The sequence below is a fragment of the Grampus griseus genome (assembly GCF_964374135.1).
Source record: "Grampus griseus genome assembly, chromosome: 14".
NCBI lineage: Eukaryota > Metazoa > Chordata > Mammalia > Artiodactyla > Delphinidae > Grampus > Grampus griseus.
The window spans coordinates 78,050,263-78,069,616 of NC_139008.1; the positions used below are offsets into that span (position 1 = coordinate 78,050,263).

Here is a 19,354-nt window from a genome sequence, read left to right on the forward strand (position 1 = left end):
CAGGGCTGCTTAAGAGAAATGGGAGGGGCTCTGCTCCCAGCTGTCAGGGTGGAAGCCTGGGGGCCCTGGAGCAGACACAGACGTTGCAGGCAGGACGGGCAGGCGTGGTCTGAGGCGCAGAGAGCCTGTGAGGGGGGCCGAGGAGGGAGGCCAGGACCCGCGGTGAGGGCCGTGTGGGCTGGCTGAGGTGGGGGCCGGTGCCAGGAGCTCAGAGGAGCCCGCTTGACTCTGTGTGACCCTGGGCACGCGGCCTACGCTGTCCCCTCCGAGCCAGCTTTCCCCTCCACAAAACGGCCCCATTGCCATACCTGCCTCCTGGGCCCTGGAGTGCACTGGAGGGGACCTCGGGTATAGGGCAGCAGCCGCTGGTCTCGGCAGCGGCCCAGGCGGGCCGTCCCCACCCCAGGGGGCCTGGGCCATGGATGGGAAGCATCCAGCTCCTCGACAGCCCCACGGTGACGTGAGCTTGGAGCCGCTGCCGGCTCAGATGCCCGCGGGGCGCGGCAGGTGCTGCGGACAAGTGAGTCAGGCCTGGCGGGGACGGTGGCAAGCCTGACAGCACATGCCCAGTGGAGAGGGGCCAGCTGGACGCACCCCGCAGGAATATGGGCCCAGTGCGGCCAGGTAGCTACATTGTTCAAGAGAAACAGGAACTTGATTTTTAATTTAATTTTATTTATTTATTTTTTTGTGATACGTGGGCCTCTCAATGCTGTGGCCTCTCCCGTTGCGGAGCACAGGCTCCGGACGCGCAGGCTCAGCGGCCATGGCTCACGGGCCCAGCCGCTCCGCGCCATGTGGGATCCTCCCGGACCGGGGCACGAACCCGTGTCCCCTGTATCGGCAGGTGGACTCTCAACCACTGCGCCACCAGGGAAGCCCTTGATGTTTATTTGAACCATCCTGGTTCTTCCATGTTGGCAGGCAACTCTTCTTTTTTTTTTTTTCCTGGGTACCAAATTACTTTATTTGAAGGAATGGTACTAAGGAAAGGACTTGTAGGTGTTTTGGTACAACTTACAGAAAAGGTAAAGGTAACCCAGACATGCATGCACTGGCTTGGGGACCAGGGAGGCCACCCCTGTGGCTACGGGAAGCCAGCCTAAGGCTTGGCTCTCATCATCACTATTTCCCAGGGTGTGCTTGTCTAAGAGATACTGTGCCGTGCCAGGTTCGGGGGCCCCCATCGTGCGCAAGTTGGTTACATGGTCACCCAGTTCTTTAAATGGATTTCACCTGCTCATTCAGATAATGCGTCTCAATGAAGTCACTCCAATGGGGGTCATTTTTCTCCGTGGCCAGTTGGTGCAGTTCCAGTAGTGACTGAGTCACACTTTTTTCCAAGTGTAGCGCACATCCCACTGCACTCAGCCCGTTCTCCCAGTCCTCACGGTCTGGCTTCCTGATATCCCGAAGGAAGATTCGGCCACCCCGGTGGTGCTGCAGCTTCATCAGTTTCTCAGCCTGTTCCCTCTCCTCACAAGATTGGTGAAGAAAGTATTTGGCAAAGTTCTTCAAAGCCACATCATGGCGGTGAAAATAGTACCACACAGACAGGTGGACGTAGGAGGCGTAGAGCTCCAGGTCGATCTGGCGGCTGATGGCGGCCTCCGAGCCCTGGTGGTAGTTCTGGCGCACCTGCGAGGGGGACGCGGTCGTCGTGGCGGGCGGCCGAGGTGAAGCGGTGGCGGGGACCTTGGGGCTGTCGGAGGGCGCTGTAAGGTGGTGGCGAGGGCTGGCTCTGAGCGGCCGGCCGGAGCCGGGGACGAGCGCCAGGTTCCGTCCAAGCGCTTTTGAAGCAGGACTCAGGTAACTCATTTTGAAATTTGCATAAGCCCATCCAGTCATGCCTGCGGGCCAGACGCTCCCCAAAGGCCGCCCGTTTGTGATCTCTGAATAGACTAAAGGGGGCGCTCCCGAGGGTCCCAAGGTTGGCAAGCAGACGCTGGAGGGACATCCCAGGTCCTGGGCGAGAGCTCAGCCCCCAGCCCCACTCAGCCCCAGGGCCACCTGTGTCCTGGCTCAGTGCTGGGGCAGGGTGGGCCTGGGTTTGAATTCAGCTCTGCCAGTTCCCAGTTGGGTGATCTTGGGCAAGTGTCTCTCTGAGCCTCAGTTTCCCCTTCTGGAAAATGGGAGTAGGGACACCTGCCTCTCTCAGCGGCTGTGGGCACGAATGGGCCGGGAGCCTGCAGGGCCCACCAACGGGCTGGGCACTCAGGAAGTGCTCACTACTCAGTCACTGTGGTTGAAGTGAGAGAGGCCGGGGGCTTGGTCTGTGCTGATGGACGGAGATGTTTTTTCTCTGTCTGCTTCCCTCCACGCCGCTCCCACCCAATAGAATCTTTTATTTTAGAATTAGAGACAAGTTGCTGTGATAATACAGAGAGTTCCCATACGTCCCTCACTCAGTTTTCTGTATTGTGAACATCTTGTTTTACTGTGGTACGTTGTCACAGCTAAAGGACCCACGTCAATACACGGCTATTAACTAACCTCCGCGGTTTATTCAGATTGCACTAGTTTTTCCCTAATGTCCTTTTCTGTTCCCTATTATATTCAGTCGTCACGTCTCCTTAGCCACCTCTGGTTTATGACGGCTTCTCAGACTCTCCTTGTTTTTGATGACCTTGACAGTTCTGAGGATTATTGGTTAGGTATGTTGTACACTGTCCCTCAATTAGAGCTGATCTGATGTTTTTCTCGTGGTTAGACTGGGGTGATGGGTTTGGGGGAGGAAGACCACAGAGGTGAAGTACCTTCTCATCACATCAGATCCAGGGGACATGCTGTCAGCGTGACGTAGCTCTGATGATGTTAACCATGACCCTCTGGCCGAGGCAGTGTTTGCCAGGTGTCTCCACCAGGCTGTTACTCCCGCCTCCACCCCCTCCTCCCTGCTCTACTTTGTGGAAGCAAGTCACCGCGCGGCGCCCACTCAAGGGGAGTGGAGCTCCTGCAGGGGGCAATGCATACGTCAGTTATTTGGAATTCCATTTTACCTTTTGGAACTATTGCGAGATCTACAAGTTTTCACTTTTTTGGTGATCATTCCATTTCATCATACAAACAACCTGGGCTGAGTCCTGGCTCCACCCATTTACTACCTGTGCCACCTTGGGCAACTTGCTATGAACTGGAGTGATGGTGAGAGTAATGGCACGTGTCCATCAGGCTGTGTTCGGCGGCATAACAGAAACCTGACTGAAGTGGTTTAACCAAATAGGGTTTGTGTTTTTCCCTCATGGGACAAGAAGTCCTGAGTGGCCAGTTGATTCTCCTGGCTACTGCCCTACCATCCTTAGCCGGTGGCTTTTGTCCTCATGGTCCCAAGGTGGGTACAGCACCTCCAGCATCACTGCTGTGCCCCAGGCAGGACTCCATGAAGTCGACGATATTGTCCTCATTTTACAGAGAGGAAAGTGAGGCTCAAGGGGAAGAGAAACCTCTGCCTCGAAGGAGTGCTGGAGGGTTAGAGACAATGTGTGCAACTTGGGCCACAGGAAGTGTAGTTGTTGTTTTCCCAGTAGGATGGGCCTCTCCCAAGTCCCCTGGGGCTGGAGGTGCCTGGTAACCTGGGGGATGAGGGTGAGTCTCTGGCTACCTGAGCTTCCACCCGTGGTCAGCCTGAGGCCTCAGCCTCCCAGAGGATGACCCACACTTTGGAACCTCAGAACCTGGCCCACACGTGGGACAGCGGTGTGACCTTTCTTTTGAGGTGGAGGATGCTTAGCCAGGACAGGCTGGAGTTGCAGTGATGACCCAAGAGCAGCCAACCAAATAATACTCCGGCCTGGGGACAGTCAGCAAGGTGGGCCTGGGCCTAAATCCTGCAGCCTGTGTCTAGTGACCTATCACTTAGTGCCCACTTGCATGGGAGATACAGAGATGGGTTTGTCATTCCTGTTCTATTTAGGAAGATAGATTTAATTCTGGGGCAAACTGAAAAAAACAAGTCTGGCCTGCCCCCATCTTTGTAAATAAAGTTTTATTGGCACGCAGCCATGCCATTACTTTCCACGTTGCCTGTGGCTGCTTTGGTGCTGGGAGGGCAGAGCTGAGTAGGTGTGACAGAGACTGTGGGGCTTGCAAATGTTTACCATCTGGCCCTTTGCAGAACAAGTGTGCTGACCCTGGCCTGAACAGAAAGCAGTCCAGGGAGATTGGGATTGACATATATACACTAATATGTATAAAGTAGATAACTAATAAGATCCTGCTGTATAAAAATAAATAAGTAAAATTTAAAAAAAAAAAAGAGAAAGCAGCCCAGGATCGGGAAGATGCAGCTGGGGCTTCCCAGAGGGACATACGAGGCAGGCTAGGACTCACGAGGAGCCGTGCGGGATTTCTGGGGGCAGGAGTGGGCAGATGGCACAGGCCCTGAGGTGGGTGGGCAGACAGTGATCCGACTGGGGGGCTTCAGAGGAGAGACCCTGAAGCCAGGCTGGCCCGAGGCTCCCCCTTGCCACGTGCTTCAACAGCCCTCTGGGGGCTTTGTCAGGAAAGGAGCTGCTTGGTGGTGCAGACAGCCCAGAGGGCCAACCCCGAGGCACCCACCACCGGAAGCGGCAGGTTCCAGAAAGGTGACGTGGCCCCGTGGGCCCTGAGGCCCACAGGGGAGCACCCGTAGCTCCTCTGCCCAGCCACCGGGAGCTTCCAGATCATCTGATTTTCCAAGAGTAGCTAGCTGGCAGTCTGGTTTTCCTGAGAAATCTGCTGACTTTTTACATGTTTGCAGTTAATTCCAGTTTTTAAAAACCATGCAGCCGACCAAGCACACACATGCATCTGGTGTGTGGGCTGCAGGTTTGGGAACTCGGGGGTCTGGGGTGGAAGTGAGGAAGATGTGGGAGGCTGTGTAGACCCAGGAGAGCATGCCAGGCCCAGCGCCCCAGCTCCAGAGACCCTCCTCCAGCTGGGAGCTCGGGCTGATGGGGGCATGGGGGACTGGGAGGGAGGGCAGCGGAGCCCTGGACCTGTGGTGTCAGGTTTCTGTGCCTCCCATCCTGTCCCGCTGGTGGAACCTTCTCGCCTGCAGGCGAGAGTGGGAGCCTGGAGCAAGCGCCAGGGAGTTGGACAGTCCTCCTAGCTTACCTGGCCGCCACTGGAGCAGAATCTCAGTACCAGCTGCAGGTGAGTGGGGAGGGGGGAGCTCTCTGAAGTCCCTTCTGAGATTCTCCAGGATTTGGGCTCGAGGCAGGAGCCCAGTAGGGCGATGGGCGGGGGCTGGACCTGGAGCCAGAGAGGCCTGAGTGGACCCCGGCTCTGTGGTTCCCTGGCCCCTGTGACCTCTGAGATGGGGACAACTCCTCCTGCTGCAGGTCATCCTGGGTGTGAGAGGGCTGGGTTTCCTTGGCGTCCGGGGTGCCTGCGACTGGGGCCTGGCCTCCGGTGTGTGGTCCTGCTTTACCCTGACAGCATCTGGGGCCTCGGGCTGGTTTTAGCCTCCCACGCCGGCCCTCATCTGCCGATTCCGCCGCTGGTTTCCAAGCGCTCGTCCGCACTACTGTGGATTTACTCGTCGCTTTAGGCAGGAGGCTTGGTTGCAGGTGACAACAGCCCAGGTCACCTTGGCTTAAGCAAAGAAGAGAATCCCGTGGTCTCAAGAACAGGACAGGTCCCAAGGTGACACTAACCTCGGGCAAAATTCGATTCAGGTGCTCAAATGATACTGTCAGGACTCTGTTGCTTCCCCTCCCAACTTGGCTTCCTTGTGTTGGCTTCACTCTCAGGCAGGCCCCTCAGTGTGTCAGAAGTGACTGCCAGGTTCACGGGTGCGTCCTCACTGGGACCTGGGAAGGGGGGACGGGGGCAGGAAGCAGCCCTGTCCCAAGAGCCAGAGTCCCAAGGCTGATTCTCATGGGGTGAGCTGGGGTCACCTGCTCACTCCTGGACCAATCACGGCCCAGGTGGGTCAGGCCTCCTCTCACTCATCCTTCAGCTGTGGAGGTGGGCAGAGCAGCTCCGCTGGGGAGCTGGCAGCAGTGATTCCACAAGACGGCCAAGATGCTGATACCAGAATGGGACGTGGAGGCTGCACAGGCCGAGATAACATCCCACGCCCTTCCCATGCCCACCCGCTCTCCAAGAGCAGCATTTGGGGCTGAAGTGGCCACTTTCGGAGCCCCCTGGCTCAGCTCAGGGCCCCCCTTCCTGGCTGACTGCAGGCCCAGATCTCCAATGAGCTGTGAGTCACTTTCCCACAGATTTTCCACGTGCCCCAAGATGTTGGCAGGGGCTTGGTCCAGGGCCAGCATAGAGCTGCACCAGCCTCTCTGCGGCCTTCCTCGCCACCTTCCCGGCTGGGGGCCCCTTTGAAAAGGAGCAAGCTCGTTTGGAATGGCTCATTCTCCTGGGCCCCTGTGGGGTCCTGGCGAGCACGCGTAGCTGCTGTCTAATAACCACAGTGCCGCCTGGCTGGGCGCTGGCACAAGGCTCACCTCTCCCTGCGTCCCCCTTCTCCTTGCTTTCTGAGTGCGGGAAGGACGTTTCCACTCCATCACCAGCAAAGACGCCACCACTGCTTGCATTAGATCTCGCTGGAACTCAAGATACGATTATATCCAAAGCTGCTAAGGAGTCTCTTAGGATTACTTCTCCTTGGTTCCTTCGTAATTATATTGATTTTCTCCTTTTTCGGAAGGCTGTCTCCTTCAGGGAGGAGGCAGAAGCCCCATCCCTGTTGGAAGAACCATTTGACAAAGAACAGGGAGTCCAGAGGCCCAGGATCTCCAGGAGAGGGACACTGGCTCTGGCCCGGCCTGGCCACTCACCCTTGGGGCCCGTGAGGCCTTGCCTGGGTCCTGAGATCAGGAGAGAAAGGAACCTGTCTTTTCAGGATCACCAATGTGCTTTGGCCCCCAAGCCTTGTGTCAGGACAAGGGAGCTGGTCTTTGAACTGTCATTACTTGAATCTTGCATTTTCTAGATACTACAACGGCCAGTTCTCAGGAGGAACTGGGTGAGGATATTCTAAAACGATGGCTTATCCACAGACTGCATCCCTCAGGCTGTGAGATGCATCTTGGGGCTCGTTTCCCCGTTGTGCTTTGGTCACAGCGCTGTCAGAGGACTCAAGTCCAGCCCACAGGGGTGGGTGGCAGCCCCGGGAAGGTGCTGGGAGAAGGGGGGACAAACGCGTCCCAAGTATCCCCCAAGCGGGCTGAGCCGAGTGGCTGACCCGGGGCCGACTGGTTCAATGTTCCCTGTGCCCTTTTGGGAGGCAGACCCTTGGCCAAGGTGAATTGTTCGTCCTGGCCTTCCAGATGTGCGTGGAGACTCAGGGAGGTAAGCGGTCCCCAGGCACCTGAGGGCCCGAGTGTGGTCCACCTTATCTGAAGCCCTTTTGTGGTTTCCTTCTGCAGCAGAGAGAGGGCTGGGGGGTGCGGTAGCTCAGGGCTTCGGGGCTCAGACATTAGAATCTGTTCACTCTCACCCCAAATCCAGCCACTCTCACCTTGAAGGGATGCCTACCTGCAACAGCTTCCACTCTGGTCCCATTTCCCCTACAGTCTAGTCTCTGCTCTTTCTAAAACACTTATCACACACACACACACACACACACACACACACACTCTCTCTCTCTCTCTCTCTCTCTCCCCCCCCCTCTCCCTCCCTCCCTCCCTCCCTCCCTCTCTCCCTCTCTCCCTGTCCCTGGTCTCTTAGGATAAAGTTCTTAGCTCAGCCTCCAGGAGCCCACATCATCCGGCCCTGCTTTGCAGCAGCATCCCTGTCTACACTCTGACCCGGCCTGACTCCAGACTGAGCTGCCTCAGTGCCCGCGGCCCACCACACCACTCTGCACTGTGCACAGGGTGTCCACAGCCTGGACCACCGCACCTCCGGCTACCCCTCCACGCAGCCCCTCCGGCCGGGGGTTGGGGTCCTAGGTGCTCAGCCTCTGAATACCTCCTGATCCCTCCGGGATGAGATGGGCCTCCTCTGGGTTCCAGGGGCCTTGGTGCTTCAGCGCACGCTGGTGGTGTTGTCCTGTTGGTTCCTTTGTCTCCAGATAGAGAGGGAGGCCCCTGATGGCTGGGGATGCGTCTACTTCACAGCTGTGCCCTCGGCCGGCCCTGGGCATTCAATGAGGTAGTGGTTGAGTGGACAGATACTCGGACAGGTGGGAGGTGGGTAAGGCACCTCCCGGCGTGTAGTCTCCCCCGACCACCCACGAAAGGGGGGATGGTCACGGTGTCACCGTGGGGAAGAAGCATGGGGGTGGGTAAGTACAAACCCAGTGCAGCGCAGAGCTCATGGACGGGCTGGGCTTTGGGGGAGCGGTTATTAACTACGGGCTGGAGCCACACACCTGTGCGCTGGCACCTGTGACTGCAGCTGAAGGCTGGAGCAGAGCTTGCTCTGGGCTGAGCGGGCAGAGGTGGCCTGGAGACCAAACAGTAGACGGAGCTGCGGGGGGAGGGCGGAAGGGTGGTGAGAGGGACCCCAGGTGGAGACGTGCAGAGCCCTCCTCCCTCTGCACCCCTGGAGCCCCACACTCCTGCCCATCTCCCTGCTGTTCCGCCCCGGAGCCTAGCAGACCCTCCCTCCTCTGAGCAGGTCACAGTTATTGGGATCGGCCCTGGCTCTGCGTGAGAATCACCTGAGAGCTTTGAAATACCCCGATGCCCAGGCCACACCCCAGACCAACGACATCAGACTCTGGGGGCGGAGCCTGGGCATAAGCATTCCATAAGTCTCCCAGGAGGTTCCCTGTGCAGTCACATTTGAGAAGCACTGTTTGAGGCCGTCCTCTGTAAAACTGGTTTGACCTTGAGATGCCTGGGTAACCCTCAGGGTTACTAGAGCTTGAGGAGGGTTGCTTGATGCAAAATCTCCCCTCCCTAACCTCCCTGCAGCAAAAATCCACACCAGAAATAAGTAAGCACTTCTTAAAATGGTTCAATTAAAAAAAACAAAGTAACACATGCGTGTGGCCCAGCCTTCGGGCAGCACAGATGGGCGCACATTCAAAGAAGCATCGGCCCGACCCCAGCTTTCCCAGGGCCTGGCCCACGGTGCTGTCTCGGCTCGAGGCCCTTCCTGGCACGCGGTGGCACGAGGTACACCTGGCTTTCTCAGTCATCCCTCCTCAGAGCCCGGTTCTCTCTAATGCTGCGGAGGGCTCCGTGGACACGGACCAGCCCTGCCAACCTAGCTCCCCACCACGTTTCAAATGGGCCGGCTTTGGCTGTCACAGGCAGTGTCACCAAAGAATCATGGAGTCTTTGGTCAACTGGGCTATTCTCCCTGCAGGATGAACTCCTGCAAGTGGAGTTCTTGGGTCTCAGAACAAGTGGCTTCACGAGGCTGATGGGGCACCTGGTTTTCTGTCATTCCAGAAGCTGTGGACGCCGGCGGCCCCGACCTTCGAGCTGCCCGCGTTGTACAGAACCGAGGACTATTTTCCTGTGGACGCCGGGGAGGCAACACGCCGAGCCCCCAGCTGCCAAAGGCGTCTGTGAGCCCTGCGGTCCTGCCGTCAGGGACATCGGGAAGTGAAATCTGTGTGCCGCGCAGATTGTTCGTTTTGTTTTGTTTTGTTTTATTGTTGTGGATGCGTTTTCTGAATTTTCCCCCTTGCTTCACATGGGCCCACAGGGTTTGGAGAAGCATTTAGAACCCACAGGTGGGCAGTGCCTCAGAGATGAGCTGGAGAAGGCCTTCTCCACCGGCGTTTGTCCTGCCTGGTGTTCTGGACAAGGTGGTCACCCAGGGGGATGGGCTGTGGGGCCTTGGATTTCCCTTTGCCTTGGAAGGGCTTTGCACAGAGGTTGTGAGGGGCTCGCGCGGTGCCCCCAGGGTGCGTGGCTCCAGGTCCATACGTGTCGGCCGGTTTGTGTGAACCCCAGTGCCCACTGGCCCTGTGAACCGTCTGAATAAACGTGTCCAGGTCGCCTGGATGTAAATGTTTCCCTGATGGGTGCTCCTGCCGCCGGCTCAAGCCTGATCCTCAGAATCTGCTTATGATGAAGCCCCTCGCCTGAGGGGAGGGTGCAGCTGGCCTTCAGATTCCCAGCAGAATGCAGAGATCATTCAGATTCCCTGGAGTCCTCCAAGGTGTGTTTGCTTTAATTTCTTCTCATGTAGATGAGTTTCCTGCTATTGTTCTGAAATGTTGGATTCCTCACTTTGGTGATGGATATTTCTAGTTTCTGGAATCCCTCCCAGAGCCAAGAACACACACACACACACACACACACACACACACACACACACACACACACACACACACACACACACACACACACACACACACACACACACACACACACACACACACACACACACACACACACACACACACACACACACACACACACACACACACACACACACACACACACACACACCCCTGTATTGCAGACCAGCATTTGAATTTCAAGGAAATCTGACATCATGAATCTAGTGAGATAGTGGTAGCAAAGCAAAAAAAAGAGTTGAGTCTTGCCAATTTTAGAACAATTTTTTTAAATTTTATTTATTTTTGGCTGCTTTGGGTCTTCGTTGCTGCCCACGGGCTTTCTCTAGTTGCGGTGAGCGGGTGCTACTCTTCGTTGCGGTGCAGGGGCTTCTCATTGCGGTGGCTTCTCTTGTTGCAGAGCACGGCCTCTAGGCGTGCGGGCCTCAGTAGTTGTGGCACGCGGGCTCAGTAGTTGTGGCTCGTGGGCTCTAGAGCGCAGGCTCAGTAGTTGTGGCGCATGGGCTTAGTTGCTACACGGCATGTGGGATCTTCCCGGACCAGGGCTCGAACCCATGTCTCCTGCATTAGCAGGAGGATTCTTTTTTTTTTTATAAGCAAATCACTTGGCTTTTCTTTTTCTTTTTTATTTTATTTATTTTATTTTTGGCTGTGTTGTGTCTTCGTTGCTGCACGTGGGCTTTTCTCTGGATGTGGCGAGCAGAGGCTACTCTTCATTGTGGTGCACAGGTTTCTCATTGTGATGGCTTCTCTTGTTGCAGAGCACGGGCTCTAGCCGTGTGGGCTTCAGTAGCCGTGGCACACAGGCTCAGTAGTTGTGGCTCGCGGGCTCTAGAGCACAGGCTCAGTAGCTGTGGCGCACGGGCTTAGTTGCTCCGCAGCATGTGGGATCTTCCCGGACCAGGGCTCGAATCCGTGTCTCCTGCATTGGCGGGCGGATTCTTAACCACTGCGCCACCAGGGCAGTTCCTTAGGACAATTTTTTGAACTAAAAGATATAAGTGAACCCCTTGTTTCAAGTACAGCCAGCGTTTTGCGGAGATAATTGTTGTAAAGTAAACATAATTCTTTATTTAAAAATGTCAAGACGTTATTTTAAATTATTGAAGTAAAGTTTACAGGCGGAAAGGTGCACCTAAGTGTATGGGTCACTGAATTTTCACACACTGAACACATCTGCTTAACCCTCACCCTGATCTAGAAACACACAAGCATGATCAGCACCCAGAAGCCCCCTCGTGCTCCCTTCCAGCCAGTGCCCCACCCCCATCCAAACTAATACTACCCTGACATCTCACAGCATAGATGGTGCTGGTGTCGCCGGCTTCTGTACCTTGTAACTGGAGGCGGAGTGGCGTGTGTATACTCGGCGTGTCAGCTTTGTCCCTGGCTCCCCCGGCGGACACTGAGCCTGTGGCGGCATCCCAGTGGCTACTGACCGTTCATTGTCGTGGCCGTGATGTATTGATAGGGACTGTTTTTAACGAAGGAAGCTTAGATCTTCCCCGTGCCCTGGTCTGCTCAGGGAGAGCAGAGATTCAATGGAAAGTTCCTTTTTCAGACAAGTGGTGAGGACAGCAGTTTCTGGAAAACCGGGTATATGTTGATTGCTGAAGATGCCCAGGCTTCTTTCTCCTTCCAGAGGCCGAACCAAGGGTCTGGGAGAGGTGAAGGGGAATGTCACAGGATTAAGCCACAGCAACAGAGGTGTCCTAAAATAGAGACCCCAGGACCGTGACTAAGAGCTTATAGGCTGTGAGGTCAGCCTGCCTGGGCAGCGCCATCATTTCCTGCACATCTCAGCTGTGTGGCCCTGGGTTAGTTGCTTACCTTCTCTGAGACTAGCCTCAGTAAGATCTTCCACAGTAAGAGACAGAGAATAATGGCACCTGCCTGTTGGGGTGTACTGAGGAGGAAATGAGATGACCTGTGTCAGGGCCCGGCGAAGGGCACTGGGTAACAGGTGGCTGTGATGGTGACCAGGCTGGGTGGGGGAAAGGCCCGCTGTCCTGCGTTTCTCAGTTGGCTCGTGGCATCCAAGAGCCTCAGCAGGGAGTGGCTTCAGAACTGCCTTACATTTCAGAGTAAGAACGAGTCACGGGAGAGTGAGAGCTGCCAGAGTCCAACTCGCACCCTCTGGTTTTGCTGTCCTGGGACTCTTTTGGGGATACCCCCCCACAAGGCAGTGAGGAGGGGTAAGGTTGTATGACAATATCTATGGGGAAAAGGTGACTAATGAGCTAGAACTGGCCTTTCCAAGTTTCCTGGAGTTGCAGTGCCAAACAATGAACTTTCAGGGACACTTGGAGACACTTAAGGGGAGGGAAAGCCAGGACACAGAGCCTGCCAGGAATTCCTGACCTCAGTCCTCTGAGCTGCTGGTGCTCTGTCCTGGTGCCAGGTGACCTGATGGGTGTCCCCCGTTAGAGCAAGTGTCGGATGTGTCTCCTAGCAAATCAGCGAAAGCCTTGACGCTGACTTGAGAGGGTCAAACCCAAAGCCCACGGCAAGGGTCACTTTGCAGCCTACGAAAGGGTGATCGTTTTCTTTCTCTTTTTCTTTCACTGGTGGCTGTTTTTGGACAGGAGCACCAGGGTATAGGCCATTGCAAGTCTTCATAAGAGCAAGGCCCTTTGGTCGATCATTCCCACTTGCCCCGTGGATGTGAACTTCACGTCTGTTCAAAGTAAGAGGTTTCAAGACGGTGGCCCACAGGCTGGCAGAACTGTATGGTTTGCCCTGAACTGTTTTAAAGTGATTTTCATGTTGAGACAACTGGGTAACCATCTGGAAAAAATAAAGCGAGTTCCATACCTCATTCTGTACACCAGGAACGGTTCCAAAATTCCAAATGGATTAAGGAGGAGTTAAATGTGTAAAATGAATTTATAGAATAAGGAGGCAGAAACATTGGAGAGTCATAAAAAAAAAATCCAGAAGCCATAAAAGATGAAGAATTGGATTATATTAAAAAATTGAAAATCCTCTGCATGGCAAAAACAAACAGAAAATTCAACCAAAAAAAAATCTTAAAACAGAACGACAAAATCCTAAGCAAATTCAAAAGACAAATGACCAAAAAGACAAAGGACAAACTGGGAAAATATATTTGCAGCTTGTATTACAAAGGGGTAATCTCCCTAATATATAAACATCTCTTACAAATAAATAAGAGGAAAACCCCCAGAAAAATGGCAAAGGTTAGGAATAGGTATTTCACAGAAAAGAAAATGCAAAAGTCATTTTAAAGATATGAAAAGATACTCAACCTCAATCTGTAAGTATAAAGAATATTGAAATTAGTTTTCACTTATGCAGGCAAAAATAAAACGTTTTTGATGACACTGTTGGTGAAATTTTGAAGAAATGTGCATTCTCATACGTTGGTGGTGGGACGTGATTCTCATGGAGGTCCATGGGCAGTACCTATCAAAATTAGAAATGTATATACCCTTAGACCCCTAGGGCCCAATTCCGCCCCTAGGGATCTAGCCTCCCAATATATATACACACACAAGAGAAACAATAAATGCAAAAGTTTATTCACTGCTCATTGAAATAGCAAAAGATTGGAAAGAACCTAAGTATCCATCAGTTAGGGATTGGTTCAGTTACAGTACCCCCACACATGCATGCATGGGTGGAATCCTATGAAGATGTAAAAATGGATTGAGAGTTCTTTGTGACTTGGTATGGAGATATCACAAAAGCCAAAGTGGAGGAAAAGGTACCTGATATGCTACCATCTGTGTGAGAAAGAAAAGCATTCAAATTCTCTGGGAGGATAAACAAATATTTGAGAATGGTGAATATCTACTGTGGGTGAGAAGTGGACTTTCCATTTTATTTTAAACTTTTGGTATTTTGGTGTTTCCCTATTCAAAAAATTCAATTAAAATCAGTTGCCAGCAATTAAAAATCAGGGCAGTTCACATTAAGAACTGGATTTCCAGCTTCTCTTCAAAAACGAAAATAAGGCAATATGGGGCTCATATTCTTGCAAGAATGAGCCACAGCTGAGTCCCTTTAGCAGGGCCGCACCCTCCGGGTCTCTCTTGTATCTAAGTTATCTCACTGATTTCTTTACTGCCTGGCCCCACAGGTATTTGCATTTGCAGAAGTCCTCAACAAAATAGCAGCAGACTGAATCCAGAAATATATAAAAAGGATTACACACCATGACCAAGTGGGCTCTCTCCTAGGAACGCAAGGTTGGTTTAACACCTTAAAATCAATCAGTGCAACACACTTGGATTAATAAAAGTAAAAAAAACCCACATGGTCATCTCAAGAGATGCAGAAAAAAGCACTTGACAAAATCCAACATCCCTTCATGATAAAAGCTCTACTTCTTGGGGTGGAAAGGGGAGTTCTCAGAGAAGAGGTTAGAAGCTAGGCAGACACCCCCAAAGGGGTCTTGTTCCAGGATTACCGGTTCTCTCGAGATGACCTGTTGACCCAGGCACCTGGAGGCATCAAGGCATTTCCTTCCCATCTTAAAGCAAAATCCTGCTTTGTCTTTTTTAAAAAAATAAATTTATTTATTTTATTTATTTTTATTTTTGGCTGTGTTGGGTCTCCGTCGCTGCGCACGGGCTTTCTCTGGTTGTGGCGAGCGGGGACTCCTCTTCCATGCGGTGTGCGGGCTTCTCATTGCGGTGGCTTCTCTTGTCACGGAGCACGGGCTCTAGGTGCGTGGGCTTCAGTAGTGGCAGCACGCAGGCTCAGTAGTTGTGGCTCACGGGCCCAGCTGCTCCGTGGCATGTGAGATCTTCCCTGAGCAGGGTTCGAACCCGTGTCCCCTGCATTGGCAGGTGGATTCTTAACCACTGCACCACCAGGGAAGCCCCCCGCTTTGTCTTATGGTCAAGAGCACAACCATCTTTGGGTTTGAAAGAATTCAAAGCAATTCTGACTCGGAGCAGCTGTCACAGAATTTCCTCTGTGAGGCCTGTGTGCTCGCTGTAGATTTAAAGCATCAGAATTCTTATCGGTAAGCACCAGCTGGATGCACTTTAGGCTTGCAAGCCGCTGGGGACGGGCAGCGGTCTGAGGCTTATTTCTGCCTTCTTTGCGGGGACTTCTGGGGAGTGTGCTTTGCTGGCTGCCTGGGCTGCTGAGGTGGAGGAAAGAGTATGGAGCCGACTGCAGTGGGCAGGTGTACTTGCTCTGGATAATCACATGATTCCCTCAGAGAACCAAACCAGGCAAGCCTGACTCTGCTGGAGGTCGGCCCCTCAACCGGAAGGACTTTCTCATTGGGTCTTCCAGGGAGCAGTTCCGTCATAAATGTAGCATTCAGCGTTTCGCCAGCAAGGCTCTTCTGGGGGAGCCGCGCCCGAGGCGCAGGAGAGGGAGGAGGCCTGCGGGAGCGCCCTGGACGATGAGGTTTGTGCTTTTCCTTTGTTGGCACCAGGACTGGGACTGTTTGCAGCGGTGACCCCGCCAGGGCGACCCGTGTAGGCCCGCGGTCTCATCATTGCTCCTGGGGAACCGGCGAGACCTCAGGGCATTAGCTTACACGTGTAACATTGTTTTCTACACACAAGTTGCATCTCTGGGTGTAGAGATGGGGGTTCTTAGGCTGTCCGGCAGTGCGTGTTTGTTGAATGGAGAGAAATAGAATAAATGGTCTTAAACGGGAGACCACTGGTAGCAAATACATGAATCAGGGGAAGGCTCACGCTGTAGCCTTGGTCCTTGTGTCTTTAGAACGATGGTTCTCAGGTTTGCCTGGGAACCACATTGGAGTCACCTGGGCCACAGCTCAGGCCAATTGCATCAGAATCTCTGGGGGAGGGTCCCCAGCCTCTTTAAGTGTTAAAAATCCGCAGGTGATTTCAAGATGCAGCCAGGTCTGGGAATCCGTGCTTTGGAAGAATAGCAGTTAAGAGACTTTTCAAGGAGGTTTCCTTTGAAGAGTGTAGAGGCCCCAGTATCCGTCTCACACCCTCCTGAGTGTAGTGGGTAGAATCGGGCTTGAGGTGGCTTCTGGTTTGGGTTGAATTGATTGCACCCCAGCTCCAGAGATGGGTATTGCCTGATCTAAGCCCATCGAGGTAATCCTAGCTCACAGTGACTCACCGAGGCTTAGGTCTGGCCTAAGCCTACCAGCCACAGAAACTAGTTCTGGAGTGGTCCAATTAGCTCCAAGTTCAGGACTCTCCCTCTGTGGTAAGGGAAGGGAAACCCTCTCTCAGGGCAGGTGAATGGGAAGCAACACGAACACCAGGGTCCCTCCTTAGGATGGTGACCGTGTGGGTGGCAGGACGGAAGCACGGACCTGACACCCTGCTGACATCACTGAGCAGCCTGCCCTCCTCGGCCACAGCTGTTACCTGTGTCCCCTTTATTAAGCCCAATCTGAGTTGGAGTTCCCGTTACTGCCAGTGAGAGCCCTATTTCATAAAAAGGAGTGTAAAGCCAGGTAAGAAGAGCTGGGTAATGACTGGGCAAAGGCTTCCCTGGGAAGCACTCTGAACCGGAGCCATCTCTTGACAAATGGTTTGGTGCCACCTGGCATGCATCAGGTAACACGAGTCCATGGAGACACATCCAATTCTTCCAGTCTCGTCTGGGCCAAGGAAAAAGTCTCATCTTGGTGCTAGTGTGCCCTGGGCCCTTCTGATTTTCCTTTTTAACAAACAGAGCAAGTCTCAGGCTCACAGCCCTCAGCAAGCAATGACAGGTGGCACATTTTTAGTCTAACGTTTTGTATGTGTTTTTAGGGATGCCTTCATTAATGGCAAATTATGCTGGTGGTTCTTTTTTTGTAGAGATGGTTTTCCCTTTCACAAAGGGGAGTTGAAACGTACTAAGTATGTAAAGCAGCTGTTAGGCAGATGTGGCAAAAGTGACAAAGATGGCAATGTGAACGAGTATAGTTTGGGAAACGCTGTGCCAGGGAAACTATGATGTGTTGGTTTAGAAACCAAGGCTCACATGTCTTTGCATTCATAGCAGGGAAAGCCTTTCTTAAGAGGATAGTCTTCAGCCAAGATCAAGGCTGGATGGTGCGGCTGGGAATTCCAGGGGCTGTGGACTCAGATATCCTGAGTCCAAGTCAGCATCTCCCCTCTGCCAGCTGGAATCTTGGGACAAGTTGGCTTCTCTGAAACTTCATGTCCTGAAACCCAAAACCTAGTACTAATACTCCCTTTAGAGGACTTTTTTTTGTGTTGGGGGGTGGTTTAGGGAATTGGGGCAGGACTGTTTTGAGGACTCAAATTATCTTGGAATCTAATGCCCTACATCTAGTCCCAGGAACACTTCTGTGATGTTTGGAAAGTCCTTGAGTAAATATGTACTCAGGATGTGTGCTGAGCCCCAGGCATTTTCAGGAACAGTGCTGAACTCCTAGGAAAGGTGTAATCTCACCCCTGGCCTGGAGGTCCCCTTCTTGGAGGGCTCTGTGTTTAAGCCTCTCTCGGAGTCCTCTTCCCGGGGAAGCCCGTAGAGCTGTGTGCCAGCAGTTGCAGCCACCAGCAAGTCGTGCAGTGATCTTTTCGCCAATGGTCCCCAAGGCAAGGTCTTTTAATTTTTAGATTCCCAGATGGCTGCCCCATGTACACAGCTGTCACATTCTGCTCCATTCTAGATGGCAGCCAGTATGGCGCTGACATCAAATGCATTGGAAAAGCCCTTTTATTTCTAGCCTCTTGCTCTATCAGTTCCCAAAAGTTGAACAATTTGCTTATTAGGCTATCCATTTTGCTTCACTTGGTAATAAGACATTCATAAAGGTACAGCAAGATTTTTATTGCAAAAACCAGTTTAGGTTTAAATGGCCTCGCACCTTTCTAAGGTATACTGATAACACTGTACATAGCTGGAAAAAACCAGAGAATGTGTCCTGGAAATGACTATGGACTTTCCCTCCTGTGTCCTCTTAGCTGGAGCACTTTGAAATCATGACTTAAGGATTTTCAGGATACATGCAGTTTTTGCCTTATATGCCAATTTTTGAACACAACTCCATTAAGCTGTAATTCCACTAGGATTCGTTATAGTGAATGTTAAAGTTAACTTTTTAAAGTGGAGTAAGTTGATGGGAAGTAGCAGGATGCAAAAAATTACCAAACGGTGATCCAAGTTTGGATCCGTTTTTGAGCTAGCCTTCTAGTAGTAGTTGGCAGAAAACACCTTTTTTTCTAACTTGTCTAGTTTCTCTCAGCTGAGTATTTCCCTAGACCACGTACATCATGGTGGCCAGTTAATAACTGGTATGTTGGAATGCATTTCAGAATGGTGAGAGCAGCCTCTTCCTTTTGTTTTCAGTCCTCTGGGGGTTTAGGAGTTTGAAATGTTCCTACATGACACTTTGGTGAAACCTGCCTGCTACTGGTGCCAGGCCAGTGAGCTACAGGGTGGGTTGGCAGTTAAGGGTCACAATGGCTTGAAAAGATCATTGCCTAAGGGAGGGGCAGAAGGCTGACCGGCTGCTCTGTGGAATCCAGATTCAGTATGCTCTACCTAGTCTCGCTGGTGAAAAGTAGATTTTTCCATCACTCAAGCTAAGTGGTTCTCCAGCTCGCGTGGCACATAATCACCTAGAGGTGATTTGGGATTCCCATCTCAAGGTTGGGTGCTGGTAGCCCACAATGTGGGGAACCACGCCTCTATGTGGCAGTACTCACTTGGCAAAAGCAAGCTGGATGGCTCCCGGGGAAGTGTTTCGGGCGGGGCACGCCCAGTCTTGATGGAGCATTTTCGAGTCAGGCACTTACTTTGTCCCCTCCTGAAGTACTGTGCGTCTTCGCAAGTGGGTAGGCATTTCGAGCAGACAGAAACACAGCCACAGGGGAGAAAAGGAGGCAGATCCTTTTTTACTTGGAATTTAAGAGGGGACAGAGAGCTGTTTGCTGAAGACCCTGTACTGCTCAATGACAGGGAACCAAAGATGGGACAAGAAAATGCTTCAAGGTGCTGAAAAGGGAGAGAAACCATAGTGCTACTCAATATGAGTCTGAAACTCATGGCCACAGGAAACTGAAAGGGCAAAAAGTTCTCTGGAATTTTGTTTTTCCTTGTTAAAAAGCAAATCTACAGGATTATTCAATCTACAGTTATAGACCTTCTCTAATTAGAAGATGGCAGAATGCCAGTTTTTATTTCCAGATTATTCCAAAAGCAAACAGTAGCAACAGCATTTTT

The 19,354-nt window shown here is 52.6% G+C and overlaps 1 protein-coding gene and 1 pseudogene across 3 annotated transcripts in view; one reads left to right on the plus strand and one right to left on the minus strand.

Annotated features, from left to right (window-relative positions):
- The window catches only part of BCAS4 (breast carcinoma amplified sequence 4), a gene marked incomplete at its 5' end in the record, with an annotated part of 60,227 nt that extends 50,332 nt beyond the window's left edge, over positions 1-9,895 (plus strand). The window contains one exon of one of the 2 annotated variants that reach the window (XM_082671004.1): positions 9,342-9,895. In XM_082671004.1, the coding sequence (XP_082527130.1) occupies positions 9,342-9,464 (123 nt within the window). In that variant the 3' untranslated portion in view covers positions 9,465-9,895. The remainder of the gene's footprint in view (positions 1-9,341) is intronic. The other variant, XM_082671005.1, reaches the window with a different exon arrangement.
- On the minus strand, positions 1,126-1,848 carry LOC309832223 (ferritin heavy chain-like; annotated as a pseudogene). The gene has a single exon. The product of its transcript is annotated as a ferritin heavy chain-like (transcript).
- Positions 9,896-19,354: the final 9,459 nt, after the last annotated feature.